The following is a 17,138-nucleotide window of genomic DNA, read 5'->3' as shown; positions in this document are numbered from 1 at the left end:
TTATGTACGTTTGGTGTTTGGCATACAGATATGCCGGATCCACTGGAATTTGAGTTACAGACCAGACAGTTGTGAGCTGCTGTGTTGGTATTGGGAACTGAACCGGGGTCCTCTGGAAGAGCAGCCAGTGCTGTTAACAGCTGAGCCATCTCTCCAGCCCCACTTCCAGCTCCTTTTCAATTGGGAAGTTTTGTAGGCAGCAGAAAGAGGGACAAATGCAGCTTCATCTTCCACAGCACGGTCCTCTCCCTTGGCACTCAAACTGCGAAAAGAAACATTGGTTAGTTTTTCCCCTTCCTTAGCCCCGTCGCGCCCCTCGTGGCCCCGCCTCCTCCCGTTTGGCCACACCCCTCCCCTTTTGGCCACGCCTCCCGCGTCCCCTAGCAGGCCCGGGCGGTCGGGTCCTCCGGGATGGCCGCGCCGGTGACGCGGCAGGTCAGCGGCTGCGCAGGCCGGGCCCTGAGCCCCGTCGGCTCGGACACTGAGCGCGGGCAGCCCCTGGCGGCTGCCGTGGCCGAGCTGCCGGTGCTGGACGCGTCCGGGAGGCGCTTGGCGTTCGGCGCGCTGTTCCGGGAGCGGCGGGCCGTGGTAGTGTTCGTGCGGGTGAGCTCCGGGCGGGCGGGACGGGAAGGGCCTCCCAGAGCTCGCCCAGCTCCTGGCTGGACCTTCTGGGACCAGGCTGCTACCTTGCTGACATGCTCTTCTGCATCGTTGCCTTTCAGCATTTCTTGTGTTACGTGTGTAAAGAATACGTTGAAGATCTGGCCAAAATTCCCAAGAGCTTCCTCCGAGTAAGTTTCCTGAGCGGGCAGGCCGGCAGTGGCCAATGCCGTGGGTGAGCTGTCAGCGGGTGTCTCCTTCTTCATCCTCTAGGACAGTGAGACCCAATGTTTCTATCGTAACGTGCTCCTCTGCGCCCTCAAGAGAAAGTACTATCACAATTTTACCTGGTAAACTGCCTGCATCCAGATGTTGCATAAGAATGTAAAAATCAGACCAGAACACAGGCTGCAACTGCCTGATGTTTTGGGCCCTTTAATTTTACAACTCAAATAGTTATTCATTATAGAAAAATGGTAACGTATCCTAAAAGTGCAGATTTGTATTTGCCAATAAGCTGCAAGCTCCGTGTCCCTGTTTTTCTTCTCCTGATGAATTTTGTGAGTGAAGACACTTGGCATTTGTAAAGCTAACATCTGTTTTCAGCATACGTTCCTGTTAGGATATGTGAGGGGGGAAAAACTTTAAACTTCTGCCAGCCCTTCTATCCTTTTTGTTTACAATATTCTGAAGCATCTTTGCATTGTAAACATTTTTAATATTGTTGACATTATCGATTTACTTAGCATAAAGAAAATGGGTCTCATTGCCTTCATACATGTATACCATGTTATTTTGCTGCCACCTGTTCTGTTCTTCCTTTTATGTAGAACCACATCGGTCTTCTACTTCATTTCCATTTTTTAAAGATTTGTTTATTTATTATGCATACAATGTTCCACCTGCATGTGTGCCTGCCCTCCAGAAGAGGGCATCCGATCACATCATGGATGGACCACCGTGTGGTTGCTGAGAATTGAACTCAGGACCTCTGGAAGAGCAGCCGGTGCTCTTCACCTCTGAGCCATCTCTCCAGCCCCCTGCTTCGTTTTCTTGATGCATATCTTTACATTCCTTTACCCCTTTCACTCCCTTCTACCCCTATACCTCCTCCTGACAACCCCCTTTCGACTTTCATACCTAATAGGTTTTCTCCACCACAAAATAAGCCAAAATAAGCCTAAATAAAAGAAAATAAGGGCAAGTTTATTGGGGGCCCCTCTTCCTGGTCCCAAGGAGCAGGGCGGTGAAAACCGCCTTGCAGACAGGGAGACAAGTCATTATGCCATATTGGCTTGGCACAAAGATGTCCATTTCCACCCATATCCTGCAGTTAGCTTACCCTCAGCCGCTATGGCTGATGATTGCGTTGCCTGTGCATGCGTGCGCGCATGTGAAGTAATGTTGGGTTTTTGCTTGTTCGTTTTGGTTTTCGTTTTTGTCCGTGCATCTACTCGCTGGTCCCCAGGCTCGGTCTGTATTATGCATAATGTGGCAATAAACATGATGTGTATGTGTTTACAAAGAACATTTAAAGTAGATGCTTTTTGGTGAATTTGAAATAGCATGTCACTAGTAACGATGTCACTGTGCTGGACAGTGGATTTCTAAAAGGGTCCCTCTTCCTCATGCCTAACTGAAATTGTACTCTTTGAGCAGTTTTCCATACTCCTCATCCCCTTGCTCCCAGCCTGTGGGAGCCTTGGCTCCGTCCTCCACTTCTGTGAGATGCAGTGTTTGATCCCATATGTATTATACGCTGAGTCGTCGAGTGTTTGTCTTTCTGTGCTTGGCTTATTTCCCTCAGCATAATGTGCTCCAGGTTTTCACAAATGCTGCTTCCTTCCCTGGGCTACCACACATTCCTCTGTGCACTCGCCCACTGGTGGACGCTGGGGTGCTTCCTTGCCTTAGCTGCTGTGGATGGTGCTTCGGTGAACACGGAGTGTGGGGTTCCCTTGGCATGCTCATCTCATTTCTTTGGGATGCATAAGCAATCGTGGCACGTCTGTATCCTGTGGGAGATGTGCTCAGTTTTCATGAGAGCCCGTGAACTATCCTCACAAAAGCGGTGCTAATTTATTCTCACCAACAGCCCGCAGACTCATTGTTCTCCTCAGATATTTACCTCTCTTTGATTAGTAGCATCTCTCCTGGGGTGACAAGATACTTCATGGCTGTTTTTATTTCTCTAATGATTGTGATGCTCAACATCTTTGTGCTGAGTGTACAAATTTGTGTGCATGCGTCCACAGGTTTGTGCATGCTTGTGCATGGAGGCCAGAGGTAAGCCTCAAGTGTTGTTCCTCATGTACTATTTACCTTGCTTTGTTGGTTTTGGTTTTTCGAGACAGGGTTTCTCTGTGTAGCCCTGGCCATCCTGGACTCACTTTGTAGACCAGGCTGGCCTTGAACTCACAGCGATCCACCTGTCTCTGCCTCCCAAGTGCTGAGATCAAAGGTGTGCGCCACCACGCCTGGCTCCTTGTCTCTGCTGTAACATCTCTCCCTAGCCTGGAGCTTGATGATTTTAATGGGCTGACTGGACAGGGAAGCCCCAGGGCCCATCACCTGTTTCCACCTCTGCATTGCTGGGTCACACATATGCAGCTGTACCGGCCTTTTTTTTTTTTTTTTTTGCATGGATTCTGGGGATAGAACTCAGATCCTCATCAAGTACTTTACCCTCTGAGCCATCTCCCCAGCCCAAGAATTCTTTCATATAGCTACTGGCTGTCTTTTTTTTTTTTTTAAGATTTACTTATTTATTACACATACGGTGCTCTGCCTGCATGTACACTAGCACACCAGAAGAGGGAACCAGATCTCATGATTGTGATTGTGAACCACCATGTGGTTGCTGGGAATTGAACTTAGGACCTCTGGAAGAGCAGACAGTGCTCTTATCCTCTGAGCCATCTCTCCAGCCCCCTGCTACTGGCTGTCTTAAGTGTTAGGCCCCTCCATGCTAAAGATCAAATCCAGACCCCGTGCATACTAGACAAGCCCTGGTTTCTAGCCCATTTTGTCCGTTTTAAAAACTGGGTTGTCTTCTTGCTGTGTTTGAATTCATAACAGATTTAAGAAGTCTCTTGACAAGTGCATAATTTGCAGAGGTTCTCTCAGTCCAGTCAGTGGGTTGTGTGTCTTTTCTCTGTTGTTTCCTTTGTTATATAGAATAACACAATCTTCTTGGTATGTCTGCTTTTTTGCTGTGTTTTATTATTGACTTGAATTGCATGTGTGGAGGTCATACAGCTGGCAGGAGTCGGTTCTCTGCTACCGTGTGGCTCCCTGACGTGACACTCAGGCCATCAGGCCCAGCAGCACCTTTACTCACTGAGCCACATCACTGCCCAGACAGTTACGGGCTTTCCCTTGTGTTGTCTTCTAGTGGTTTATATTTAAGTCTTGAAATTCTTACATAGAGAAAACAAATCATCTGAATCACTCAAATGTTGTACCGTTCATTTCTTTCTACTCACACAATTTTGTTGTTTTCTATTCTTCTAGACACCTATAGATGGCATTAGAATAAAACAAAAGGATTGCTTTAGGGACAGTTGTTAAGGCATACTTTTAATACTTGTCCCTCTTCTCCCAAAGGAAGCAGATGTCGCCCTCATAGTGATTGGACAGTCATCGTACCATCATATTGAGGTAACTATGTAGCAGACTGAGGAGCTACCATGTTAAATATATTTTCATATACAAAACTACCTTTGTTGAGCCCCTGGGTGTAGGCTTGGTTCGCAGAAAGCTGGTTGGTCATTACTTTTCTCTCATTTGTTCTTATAAAAATTTCAATTATTCTCTTTTTAGCCTTTCTGCAAACTGACTGGATATTCTCATGAAATCTATGTTGATCCTGAAAGAGAAATTTATAAAAGATTGGGAATGAAAAGAGGTGAAGAAATTTCCTCCTCTGGTAAGACATGTTTCACATACAATGATTCTCTCAAACATAAGTGTTGTCTTCTCACACTAGGGCATATGTACAGAGCAAAGCTGTGTTCAATACTTTTCCTGTTGCTGTGACAAAATAGGGATCCAAGGGGCTGGTGGTGACATGGCTCAGTGGTTAAGGCACTTGCTGTTTTTGCAGAGGACCTAGGTTCAGGTCCCAGCACCAACATAGTGACTCACAACAACTGTAACTCCAGTTTTGCAGAATCTGACACCCTCTTCTGTCATCCGAGGCCTCCTGCACACGAGTGAACTCATGTGCACACACACACAACTCCACATGATTTTTTTAGATAATAATACCATAGATCTTTAAAAAGCTCTTGCCAAAGGGAATTTAAGATGTCAGCACTGTTCAAAAGCCCAGAGGCTCTTCTGAGATCCAGGCTCTTAACTGTGAGCTCCATTCAAGGCTTTATTTTTGTTTGTTTTTGTTTTTGTTTTTCGAGACAGGGTTTCTCTATGTTATCTTGGTTGTCCTGGACTCACAGCCATCTGCCGGCCTCTGTCTCCCAAGTGCTGGGATTCAAGGCATGCGCCACCATGCCTGGCTAAGGCTTTTTTTTTTTTTAAATTTTTACACATTTGCAAAGTAAACACTCTCATTCCAGAAAAAAGGAAAAGAAAGATAATAGGGGGTCTTAGGGTTTCTACTGGGGTGATAAACACCAGCACCAGAGCCTGGCGTGGTGGCACACGTCTTTAATCCCAGCACTTGGGAGGCAGAAGCAGGTGGGTCACTGTGAGTTCGAGGCTAGCCTGGTCTACAAAGCAAGTCCAGGACAGCCAAGGCTACACAAAGAAACCCTGTCTTGAAAGACCAAAACCAAAAACAACAACAACAAAAACAAACAAACAAAAAAACCACCAACACCAAAAGTAACTTGAGAGGAAAGGGTTTCTTTCATCTTATACTTTGACATCTAGCATCACAGTCTGTCACTGAAGGGCAGTCAGGGCATGAACTAAAGGCCAGGATCTGGTGGCAGAAGGCATAGAGGAGCACTGCTTACTGGCTCGTTTCCTGTGGCTTTCTCTGCCTGCCCGCTTGCCCAGATCAACTTTCCCACATCAACCATTAATTAAGAAAATGCCCCGGAGACTCGCCTTCAGTCCAGTTTTTTGGAGGCATTTTCTCAATTAAGATTCCTTCTTCCCAGATATGTCTAAGGTTGTGTCAAGTTGACCAAAAACCAACCAGAACAGCAAGGAACGACCAGAACACAGCAGGACCAAACATCAGACTTTGCACCTCCATGTCCCGCATCTGGAACTTGGTAGAACCCTCTGTGTTCCTCCCATAAGCCTCGGCGGCCCCGCCCATCCAGTTCTGCCATTGCATCACAGCTTGCTGTGCTTACCTTCACAGCTCTATGTGGTAGCTTCTCGGGCTCCTTGCAGGGGATGTGACAGTGCTACACACTGCCTGGCCTGGGCCCTAAGCAGTTGTTGTTGGACAGAGAACCCCTCAGACTGTCAGTTCAGTACTTCTTCCGATGGATTTACGTTTGCACAAGCCCAAGATTCCAGTCTTGGGGTCCAGCCCTTCAAGTACCTTTCCTCTTGTCTCTGAAAAGCCAGGTTTTCTTTTTCTTTTTTAAATGTACATTGGTGCCTTGACTACATGCATGTCTCTGTGAGGGTGTCAGGTCCCCTGGAATAGGAGATACAGACAGTTGTGAACTGCCATTGTAGGTGTTGGGAATTGAACCTGGGTCCTCTTGCAATCGGGTCTCACTGTGTAGTCCGGGCTGGCCTTGAACTTGTGGTCCTGTTGCATCTGCCCCGTGAGTGCAGGCATGATGGGCTTGCAGCACTAAGCCCAGCTGAGTCGACCTGTTTGTCTTATAGGCTGGACTCAGTTAGTTTCCAGATACAGACATGGGAACTCCAGCTCCAGTCAGTCACTCTCAATAGTTACTGAGTTCTTATCGGTGGTGGCCACTGTGGTGGATGCTTCTTGAGGGAAACCGGTAAAGGACAGCCTCTGTACAATGTAAGGTCTTTTTCTATGCCCGCTGTAGCTCCCAGGTAATGGTATGGAGACCTTTATATTTATTAAAAGCTTCAGACACTAGCCTGGCCTGCTTCCCACCCTGTGGGCTGCCTTACCTGCCATCTTAGTCTCCCTCTGGCACCTGCTCCTTCATTCATGTTCCCATGGCGACTCTGCCTCTCTCCCTCTCTGGTCCCCACCTGGCCCCTCCCTCTGCTGGCCCAGAAGTACCCCCTTAACTTCCCTGCCCAGCTATTGGCTGGTCAGCTCTTTATTTGACCAATCAGAAGGTGATGGAGAACGTTGTTTACAAAACCTGAGACAGCAGATGCTTCATAAAAATGACAGTGCCAAAGTCTAGCCTGAATGAGATCTGCCGTGCCAAGAAATCAGCACTTGAATGACACAGAGACAGTCTTTATACGGTGTACAAAGCTGTTATCCCACCAAGCCTCGGCCTGCCAGAGATTTCAGTTCAGCGTAGCGGCCTGTGGCACAGGAGATGCAGGAGAGACCAGTGCCAGTTTTGAGAATGTGGAGAGAGAGGGGTCTAGAGGCGATTGACTTTTGAGGTGACGTTCCAGCTACCATGAAAGTTACTGGGGTGTGTGTGTGTGGGGGAACTAGGTGCTTTAGAGGCTTCAGGAAGTGCCACTCACTCAAGACATGCGGGTACCTTCCTCCAGCTGATGTGGTATGAGTCATTGGGTAGGCTGGCTGGCTCATATGAATTCAGGTTGACTCAGTTTGGATTTATCCTTGAGGAATTCTCAGGTGTTTTGTGGCAGCTAAGTGAATGTGTGGAGGAAGAATCAGACCTGGCCAAGTGGAAGCCAGTGATGGTGACAAAGATGTCAGTCAAGGGAGGTCTCACTGAGATGGGGCTGGGAGCTGCTTCTGAGGCAGACATGCTATAGTCTTTTTATTATTCTTATTTTATGCGCACAAGAGTTTTGCCTGCTGATATCCTCTTGTCTCTGCCTCCCTAGTGCTGGGAGTAAAAGTGTGTGCCACCATGCCCCACCTTACTGCTGACTTTAAAGACTGCAGCCTAAATGTGACTAAAGCTGATAAGCCAGCGTTCAGTTTTTACCTCTGCTGGTTTAGGATCGCAGGCCGCAGGTTTGAGGTCACTGTTTTTATGTGCTCTAACAGTCTCAGCATGTGTAAGATCTGCTTGTAAGTTAGGCACGATGGGGCACACTTTTAATTCCAGTCCCTAGGAGGCAAAGGCAGGTGGATCTCTTTGAGTTTGAGCCCAGCCTGGCCACAAAGCAACTTCCAGTGCTATACATAGAAACCCTGTCTCAAAACAAACAAACAAAAAAGATCTTTGAGTTCCACTTGTGTGACACTACATTTCTTGTCTCAAGGAAGACAGGGAATGTAAAGAAAATAGGTGAACTCCAAACCAAATGCATTTTGTAATTATAAGAGAATACATGCAACTTGCTTACACTCCTTTTATTTATAAAGCATACAGTATATGCCATTCTATATAGCTATATCTGTGATACTGTTATATAATATGTATTATATGTCACAAATGTATATAAATTTATATTAAGACTGATACAGAGCCAGGAAGTGGTGGTGCATGCCTTTAATCCCAGCACTTGGAAGGGGGAGGTAGGTGCATCTCTGTGAGTTTGAGGCCAGCTTGGTCTACAGAGTGAATTCCAGGACAGCCAGTGCTGCACAGAATAACCCTGTCTCTAAAAAACAAGAACAGAGTTGGAGAGATGGCTCAGAGGTTAAGAGCACTGGCTACTCTTCCAGAGGTCCTGAGTTCAATTCCCAGCAACCACATGGTGGCTCAAAACTATCTGTAGTGAGATCTGGTGCCCTCTTCTGGCATGCAGGTGGAATGTTGTAGACATAATAAATAAATAAACAAATCTTTACAAACAAACAAACAAACAAACAAAAAGACTCATACAGTCTTCAGTATACAAGTATAAGAAATACCCAATAAATGCATGCTATATATAATCCCTAAGCATAATTGTAATTATACTGTATGTACCTTTGGGTTTATAGTTATGGTACCATACTATCAAGCATAAAATATCACATTGTTTTTGAGACAGAGTACTTTTGATTTTAATTTTGGCTTTGTTTTTGTTTTTAGACAGGGTTTCTCTGTATGGTTCTGGCTATCCTGGAACTCACTCTGTAGGACCAAGCTGTAGGACCACCTGCCTCTGCCTCCTTAGTGCTGGGGTTAAAGATGTGCACCACCACCGCCCAGCAAGATTTTATAAAGTAATTTTTAAAGATTTATTTTTATGTGTATGAGTATTTTGCCTGTATGTATCATGTACAGTGTCCATGGAGATTGAAAAAGGGAGTTGGGTCCACAGGAGCTGGAGTTTCAGAATACTGTGAACTTCTTGGGGTACTGGGAACGGAGCCGTCTCCCGGCTTGATAAAATACTCGTTAAGGTTCCCACTTGTAAGGAAAGCATAACTGTGAGAGTCATTCTTAGGACACTCACTTAAGAACTAAACCCTTTAGGCTGGGGAAATGGCAGTGCCTGCTCTTCCATGGGACACAGGCTCTCAAACTACAGTTCTGGTTCATGGGGACCTGATGCCCTCTTCTGGCCTTTGTGGGCACTGCACACACGTGGTGCACAGATGTACATGCAGGCAAAATGCTCAAACAAGTAAAATAAAATTAAAAATTAAAAAAGTTGGGACCGCAGAGATGGCTCAGCAGTTGAAAGCACTGACTGTTCTTCCAAAGCACCCAGGTTCAAATCCCAGCACCCATACGGCAGCTCACAACTGTCTGCAACTGCAAGATCTGATACTCTCACACATATATACATGCAGGCAAAACACCAATGCACATAAAAAAAAAAAAAACAAAACAAAACACCCACAAGGCACAAAAACAAGAAAAATTAAAAAAAATTAAACCATGAAGATTACATTTTATGCTAAGTGTGTTAAGTGATTATGTCATGGTTTCATTTCTGTTGCTGTGATAAAACACACTTTGAAATGTAACTTGAGGGAGATTTTTTTACTTTATTTTATTTTTTAAAGATTTATTTATTTATTATGTATACAGTGTTCTGCCTGCACGCCAGAGCCAGAAAGGGACACCAGATCTCATTATAAATGGCTGTGAGCCATTATGTGGTGCTGGGAATTGAACTCAGGACCTTTGGAAGAAGTGCTCTTAACCTCTGAGCCATCTCTCCAGCCCTTTATTTGGTTTTTCAAGACAGGGTTTCTCTGTGTAGCCTTGTCTGTCCTAGACTCACTTTGTAGACTAGGCTGGCCTTGAACTCACAGAGATCCACCTGCCTCTGCCTCCCTGATTATGCCCAGGTTAAGGGCAGCAGGAACTTGCAGCAGCCAGTCACATTGCTTCCTCAGTCAAGAGCTGAGAGCCTTGAATTAATGCATGCGTGCTTATGCTCCGCCCCCTTTCTCTACTCAGACATAGTACTGAATCCCTTAGCTAGAGAATGGTGCTGTTCACAGTGGGTACACTAGTCAAGATGACTGCCCACAAACATGTCTATAGGCTGTTTTAATCTGGACAGTTTTTCAGTGAGACTCCCTTCCCAGATGATTCTAGATCATGTCAAATTGACAATTAAAATTAACCACCATAGCCTGTTTGCTTGAATTGTGTGAGCCACGCAAGAGAACTCATTGTCTCCAAAGGGCTACAGGGTCCCACTTTGTACCCAGTCACCGTCTTCTCCTGTGCAGACCAAACACCCATATACACAAAATGGAAATAAACATTTTAAAAAATTGAACAAGCCAGGCCTGTGGTTAGTTCTGCATTAAGTAGGGACCCAGCTTGAGACTTAGCCTTCCACCTGTCGGGCCTGACATTCTCTTTGGGTACATTTCGTCACCACTGACTTACTGCTTGTTTGGCACGTGGAGAAATGCGCCCACATGTAGATCTGAGTCAGAGGAGTGCAGTAGGGAGGTAAGTTTGACTCTGAGTGTTTTTCTGTACAGTCATCAAAGTTAAAAGCTTAAATTGTGACATAAGACAGGAATAAGAGAAAAAAATAGTTATACTCCGAGCAGAGACTGAAAAGGAGAAGGGATGTTAGTCACAGAGCAGAAGTCACATCAGTCACCGTGGAAACAGGAAATGTCAGGCACTAACCAGCACTTCAGAGACCTGTGCCCGCCCTCTGTGGCTCTGCCATTTCCAATCCAAGCTTTCCAAGAATTTGGAGGGAGGTTTTGAGAGCTTGGCCTACAAACAACCACTTCACGCATTAGCCAAAATGTCACCACAGTTAATGTGAGGAAAACTGGAAAAGGAAATCTAGTCATGGGCGCAGGAGGAAGAAAAGGTGTTGACTAACTATCATTTAACAGCCTGCCCGGAGCATGAGGTGGGGGCCAGCAAGTATACGTGGGAAACTAAGATAGAAGGGTGCAAGTCTGAGAAATGTGTCATTGGTGTTCTCTGGCAGACCGGCCAGGTCTGTTGTCACTTCTTCCTTTAAGACAATATCCTCAGCAGGAACAATGCCCACGCCCCCAGCCTGTCCTTCCCTGGAGATAGGATTGGTCGTCCAACTCAGTGACGTGTTACTGGCATTTAGCTGGCATAGAAGGCCAGGACGTTGCCAAATGCCTCCCTCTGCAGCAGAGAAGGACTGCCTGGGCCAGTCTTGGTGACAGGATAAGCCATGGTTTCAAGGAAGACAAAACGTAAGTGGGAAGCTCAATGGTGTGATTTCCATTGAAGAGTAAGGGAAGGACAGTGGGGCACAATACAGAGTGTTTCTGGGGATGGCGCAGCCATTAGCAGTCACCCAGCTCTTGCCAGTGCTCACCCTGGATCAGCAACTCCATCTCCAGGGCTTTCAGTGCCCTCTTCTGGCCTTCAAAGAGTACAGCATGCACATGCACAACCACACAGAACTACAGACAGATATACACATAATTTAAATCTTTTTTTTAAAAGAATGCTTTATGCAGGAACTGACAATATATCTTATTGAAATATAAAATGATAACACCTAAAGACGATTTTCAATATTTCAGGACAGAGCCCCCACATAAAGTCCAGTCTGCTCGCGGGAAGCCTTCAGAGCCTGTGGCGGGCAGTCACTGGCCCTCTCTTTGATTTCCAAGGAGACCCAGCTCAGCAAGGAGGAACCCTCATCTTAGGTCCAGGTGAGCATCAAGGGCAGGTTCCTTTCCAGTGCCTTCTACTAGTCTAAGAGCTACCCACTTTTCTTACATCATAGACACTGTAAAAATGGGAGTCCTTGCCTAATGAGGCGGCATGCTTTGGTAGGGAGCATCTTTCATTTTCAGAGGCTTCTCTGTATTGATGTGTGGTGTTTGGTGAGGGTCCCCATCACTCCTGAGCGGGGACAGGGATTTGGGACACAGAAAGTAAACTAGAGTTGCTGGTTGATATATGACTGTTATACTCTAGAAAATTCAACAGGGCTTAAAGAGTTTGCTCAGTGTTTACAAGCACTGGCTACTCTTGCAAGGAACCTAAGCTCAGTTCCCACACTTACATCAGGTGACTCACAGCCACCTGTAACTTTAGCTCCCAGAGATCTGATGACCTCTTCTGGCCTCCTTGGGCACCTACATGCATGTGTACAACCCTAAATTTACCCCTACTCCCACACAAACACACAGTTAAAAACAAAGTAAATCTTAGAAGAGTTTAGTGCTGGGGGCTGGGCATGGTGGCGCATGCCTTTAATTGGCAGCACTTGGGAGGCAGAGGCAGGCGGATCTCTGTATGTTTGAGGCCAGCCTGGTCTACAAAGAGAGTCCAGGACAGCCAGGGCTACACAAAGAAACTCTGTCTCAAAAGACACCCCCCCTCCCCAAAAAAAGAGTTTAGTGCTCACCTTGATAGCACCTGTCCTAAAGCTGGATCAGTGCAAAGCTTAGCATGGCCCCTGCATGGAGGTGGCACTTGGATTTGCGAAATAATCTGTACTTTCTCTTGGGCACTCAAAGACATCTGGAAATTTCCCATGAAGGAGATACGCACAGTGATTCCAGGCTCAACAGAGCCATCTGGCTCACAGGAATAGGAATGTTCCAGAGCAGAGCCCTGTATGTTTATCCAGAAAATGTATGAGGGTGAGGAGTCCCCAAACAAGCTTTACACTTTGATAACCAGTGTCTCTACCGCACATTCAAAAATCTACAGAGCTGTGCAGTGGTGGCGCATGCCTTTAGTCCCAGCACTTGGAAGGCAGTAGTAGACGGATCTCTGTGAGTTCAAGGCCAGCCTGGCCTGCAAAGTAAGTCCAGCACAGCCAAGGCTACACAGAGAAACCCTGACTCAAAGAAACAAAAATAAATAAATAATAAATAATTTACAGACAGAAAAACAGATTTAAAAAAAACTGGGTGATAGTGGTGTATGCCTTTAATCCCAGCACTTGGGAGGTAGAGGCAGGTACATTTCTGAGTTTGAGGAAACAAGTCTGGCCTCGAACTCACAGTGATCCACCTGCCTCTGCCTCCTGAGTGCTGGGATTAAAGGCCTGCAAGTCTTTATTTTTACTAACTAAACCAAAAGACCCACATGGTGTTGGAAAGCAAGCCAGTGCCAGGGTTGGCCCATTCCAAAGTGAGAACTGCCGTATGTCATGGGCTTCAACAATTTCACGGACTGTGTATGGGCCAGAGATGCCTCTGGCGCCACCCTGTTCAGTGTGGACAGCTGGCTTTCAAGTTCTGCCATAAGAGACCAACAAGTCACAGTGGTACAGGCAGATTTTTCTTCATTCTTCTGCCTCTTTAAAACTGTACCTGCTAGAGCCAGGCGAAGTGGTGCATGCCTGTACTCCCAGCACTCTGGGGGGCAGAGGTAAGTGGATCTCTTGTGAGTTTGGGGCCAGCCTCCAGGATAGTCAAAGCTACACAGAGAAACTGTGTCCCAAAAAACCTAAATAAATAAATAAATAAAATAAAATTGTACCTGCTAGTGAACATACCTTCTAAAAAGCATTAACACTTCTATAAACCCCAGAATTGCAAGGGCTGGTTTTGAAGGAGGGGTTTGACTAAGTGTTTTGGTTCTTTACAGCAGACTCATTTATGGCCGCCGTCTCTCACAAATTTAGATCAGATTAAAGAAGCCCTTCGGGGCTGGAGTTGTATCTCAATGCAGGTGCATGCTCCCTGGGCCCAGCACCAACAAATAAGTACGTAAATGCGCCCATTTTATGAGTCTTATAAATTTACTCAAATGACAAATGACACTGAACCACTTGGGAGTTTGTTTTTTGTGCTGGGGATTGAGTCCTCTAGGACAAGACTGTGTCCACACTGCACCCTCAGTTTACAGCTCCCCCCTCCCCTCCCCTCCCCTCCCTCCTTCTCCTCCCCTTCTCCCCTTGTTTCTTTCTTTCCTTTTCTCCATGGCTGTCCTGGAACTCATTATGTAGACCAGGCTGGCCTCAAACTCACATAGATTCCACCTGCTTCTGCCTTTTAAAAATAGATAGTATTTTGTTTTGTTTTGCAACGAGTTCTCACTGTGCAGCCTAGTTGAAATGGAACTGGTTCTGCAAAGAAGCCTGGCCTCAAACTCACAGAGATCTGCCTGTCCTTGCCTCCTGAGTTGCTGGCATTAATAGATCATTTTGTATTTCTTTTGTTTCTTATTTAGTCTATGTACATGTGAGCATGTGTACACAGCAGGCGGGACATGTGTGCCTTGGTACATATGAAAGTCAGAGGAAAGCTTGCAGGACTCTGTTCTCTCCTTCATGATGTGGGGGTCCTAGGGATCAAACTCAGGTTGTCAGGCTTGGTGGCAGCACCTGTACCCCTGAGCATCTCATTTTCCGTATTCGTCTCTTTCTCTGTGGTGTTGGGTATTTTGCCCAGGGCCTTGTGCACACTGTGCAGGTGCTTCTGTCACTGAATTACACCCCCATCTTCCAGAGCCATATTTTATTTTATTTATTTATTTATTTATTTATTTATTTATTTATTTATTTTGGTTTTTCGAGACAGGGTCTCTCTGTGTAGCCTTGGCTGTCCTGGACTCACTTTGTAGACCAGGCTGGCCTCGAACTCACAGCGTTCCACCTGCCTCTGCCTCCCGAGTGCTGGGACTAAAGGCGTGCGCCACCACGCCCAGCTCAGAGCCATATTTTAAAATAACTAATTTGCATACTCAGACCTGAAAAGGGGGTTGGTTTTTTTTTACACCCCATTTCTCATCTCATGTCACTGAGTCACTTGGCCGCTGTCTTAGTTAGGTTTTCTATTCCTGTAAAGAGACCCCATGATTGGCTAGACAGATGGCTCAGAGGTTAAGGGCACTGACTGTTCCTCCAGAGGTCCTGAGTTCAATTCCCAGCAACCACATGGTGGCTCACAGCCATCTATAATGTGATCTGATGCCCTCTTCTGGCGTGCAAATGTACATGCAGGCAGCACTGTATACATAATATAAATATTTTTTCAAAAAGTCCCCGTGGCCACTGCAACTCTTATATAGGAAAACATTTAGTCGGGGCTGGCTTACAGTTCAGAGGTTTAGTCCATTATTAGCATGGCAGCGCACGGGCAGACATGGGGCTGGAGAGATAGCTGAGAGTGCTACATCCGGATAGGCAGGCAGTAGAATGAGAGAGAGAGGAAAGCCAGGCATGGTGACACACACCTGTAATCCCAGCACTTGGGAGGCAGAGACAGACAGATCTCTGTGAGTTCCAGAGGCCAGCCTGTTCGCAAAATGAGTCTAGGACAGCCAAGGCTATATGCAGAAACCTTGTCTTGAAAAAACCAAAGGGGGAAAAAAAAAGAATGAACAGGACTTAAATTATAACTTAGTTGGGTGGATAGGATTGTGGGTGTGTAGGTGTACTGTAGCTAACTGGCTTCTCTTCTAACCTCTTAGGTTAGTCATAAACCTCTATGAAGTCAGTGTTTCTCTCTGTTTCTGTCTGTCTCTCTCTCAGTTTGACAGTGCTAGGGATGACCCAGATCCTCTTCAGTGCTGTACCCCTTAGCCCCAGGAGTAAACTTTTGAAGCAAGTGATTTGTTTTATTAGTCCATGTGCTTAGGAAATAGACTCATACCTATGTTAGTTCCGGATTCTGCCTGATTGGATGTTTTATTTAATTATACTTAATGAAACTGAATAGGAAGGTAAATTTAGGATGCTGTCCCCTTGGAACTCATCATGTGTTAAGTAACACTCTTATTCGGCCATTGTCTTGTCGTGGTTAATTGCCGTGATGAGGGATTGTGGCAGCACCGCATGGGGAATATAATGGACTCCAGGTAACTAACTTTCCCCTTTGTACTAATTAGGAGTGGAAATGCTTCCTTGATTCTGGTAAGCAGTGAATCTAAAGATTAGTGCATCATCTGCCCTCAGCATTGTGTCCTTGTTCTCTTCTAGGTAACAACATCCACTTTGTGCACCGAGACAGGAATAGGTTGGATCACAAACCCATAAACTCTGTTTTACAGCTTGTGGGAGTTCAGCCTGTGAACTTCATGAGCAGACCTACAGTTATCCATGTGTGACCTAATGTGGGACCTTCCACTTGTGACTGGCCTTTGAAACGTGAACCAAAATGCCAGGCTTCGTGGCTTCATGGAGTTATGAAAACACAGAGCTCATGTGCCTGTAGCACTACTACATGCCGAGGGGCACCAGTTGTCAGAAATGGAATCGATATTTAAATTTTTATAGCTTCTATAATTTTATATACAAAATATGATATCCAAAAATTATAAAACTATTACTACCATTGTTGATATCATTTTATGAATATTCGTTCAGCAGAAGGTTTTTGGTAACTAAAATAGAAGCAGGGCCACATGATGGCTCACAGCTGTCTGTAACTGCAGTGCTAGTGGATCCTAAACCTTCTTCTGGCCTTGGGCACCAGGTGCCCATGTGGTACACATGCATACATGTAGGCAAACACGCATACACGTAAGAATAAACAAATCTTTTCAGGAACGCATACGTGTGTGTGTGTGTGTGTGTGTGTGTGTGCATGCATGTGTATAGGGAAGGGAAGGGAAGGGAAAGGACCAGATATGATAGCACAGACTTGTACTCCTAGCCCGGCCTGAGCTATATGGGGAAAGCCTTTCTCAGAAAAATAGTCAGTTAATGGAAGGGAGGAATGCATAAGGGGAAAGAAAACCAAATCAAGAAAGTTTTATTTAGCAGGAAAGGAAACATTGTCAAATTCTGTAAACAGTGTAACCACATACACATACATGTGTGTGCTTACTTTTCTGTACGCTTGGAGAGAAGACAGTGAATAAACACAGAACAACACTGCCAGCAGGCCTGTGTGCGTCTGTGTGGGGAAAGGATGGGTGTCTCTGCCTGCTTTCCAAGTTCTGTGCTTCCCACGTTCTCTCATAAGATTGGCTGAAAGGAAAAAAAAATCTTTAAACATTAAAGTGAAAATGCATGCCTACATAAAACTTCTTTGAAGGTGCAGGTGGTTTCCTCCAAAGTGAGGATTCATTGATGAAGTAAATGAAAACAAAACCTCTTACAGATAGCAGAGTGTCTAGGTGGCACCACCCACTGAGGACTGCCTGAGGATT

The 17,138-nt window shown here is 45.7% G+C and overlaps 1 protein-coding gene across 3 annotated transcripts; it reads left to right on the top strand.

The window, feature by feature from the left end:
- The first annotated feature begins 351 nt into the window (after positions 1–351).
- On the top strand, positions 352–16,869 carry PRXL2C (peroxiredoxin like 2C). 3 transcript variants are annotated; one of them, XM_084784097.1, is made up of 6 exons: positions 357–603; positions 723–791; positions 4,207–4,260; positions 4,423–4,528; positions 11,603–11,734; positions 15,964–16,869. In XM_084784097.1, exons 1-6 carry the CDS (start codon positions 412–414, stop codon positions 16,089–16,091), a joined length of 681 nt encoding a protein of 226 aa, XP_084640223.1. In that variant the 5' UTR covers positions 357–411; the 3' UTR covers positions 16,092–16,869. The 3 variants fall into 3 exon arrangements, with proteins under 3 accessions (XP_084640224.1, XP_084640225.1, XP_084640223.1); XM_084784098.1 differs by lacking the exons at positions 11,603–11,734; positions 15,964–16,869 and adding an exon at positions 8,694–10,347 and having other exon boundaries at positions 352–603; XM_084784099.1 differs by lacking the exon at positions 11,603–11,734 and having other exon boundaries at positions 355–603.
- Positions 16,870–17,138: the final 269 nt, after the last annotated feature.

This window comes from Acomys minous, assembly GCF_964271855.1.
Source record: "Acomys minous genome assembly, chromosome: 5".
NCBI lineage: Eukaryota > Metazoa > Chordata > Mammalia > Rodentia > Muridae > Acomys > Acomys minous.
Note: the sequence above shows the minus strand (reverse complement) of the source record. Positions and strands in the feature narration are given on the sequence as shown.

Coding starts and splice junctions, on each gene's coding strand:
- PRXL2C (XM_084784097.1), top strand. CDS start 412: ATGGCCGCGCCGGTGACGCGGCAGGTCAGCGGCTGCGCAGGCCGGGCC. Junction 604..722: donor CCGTGGTAGTGTTCGTGCGG/GTGAGCTCCGGG, acceptor GTTGCCTTTCAG/CATTTCTTGTGTTACGTGTG. Junction 11,735..15,963: donor AACCCTCATCTTAGGTCCAG/GTGAGCATCAAG, acceptor GTTCTCTTCTAG/GTAACAACATCCACTTTGTG.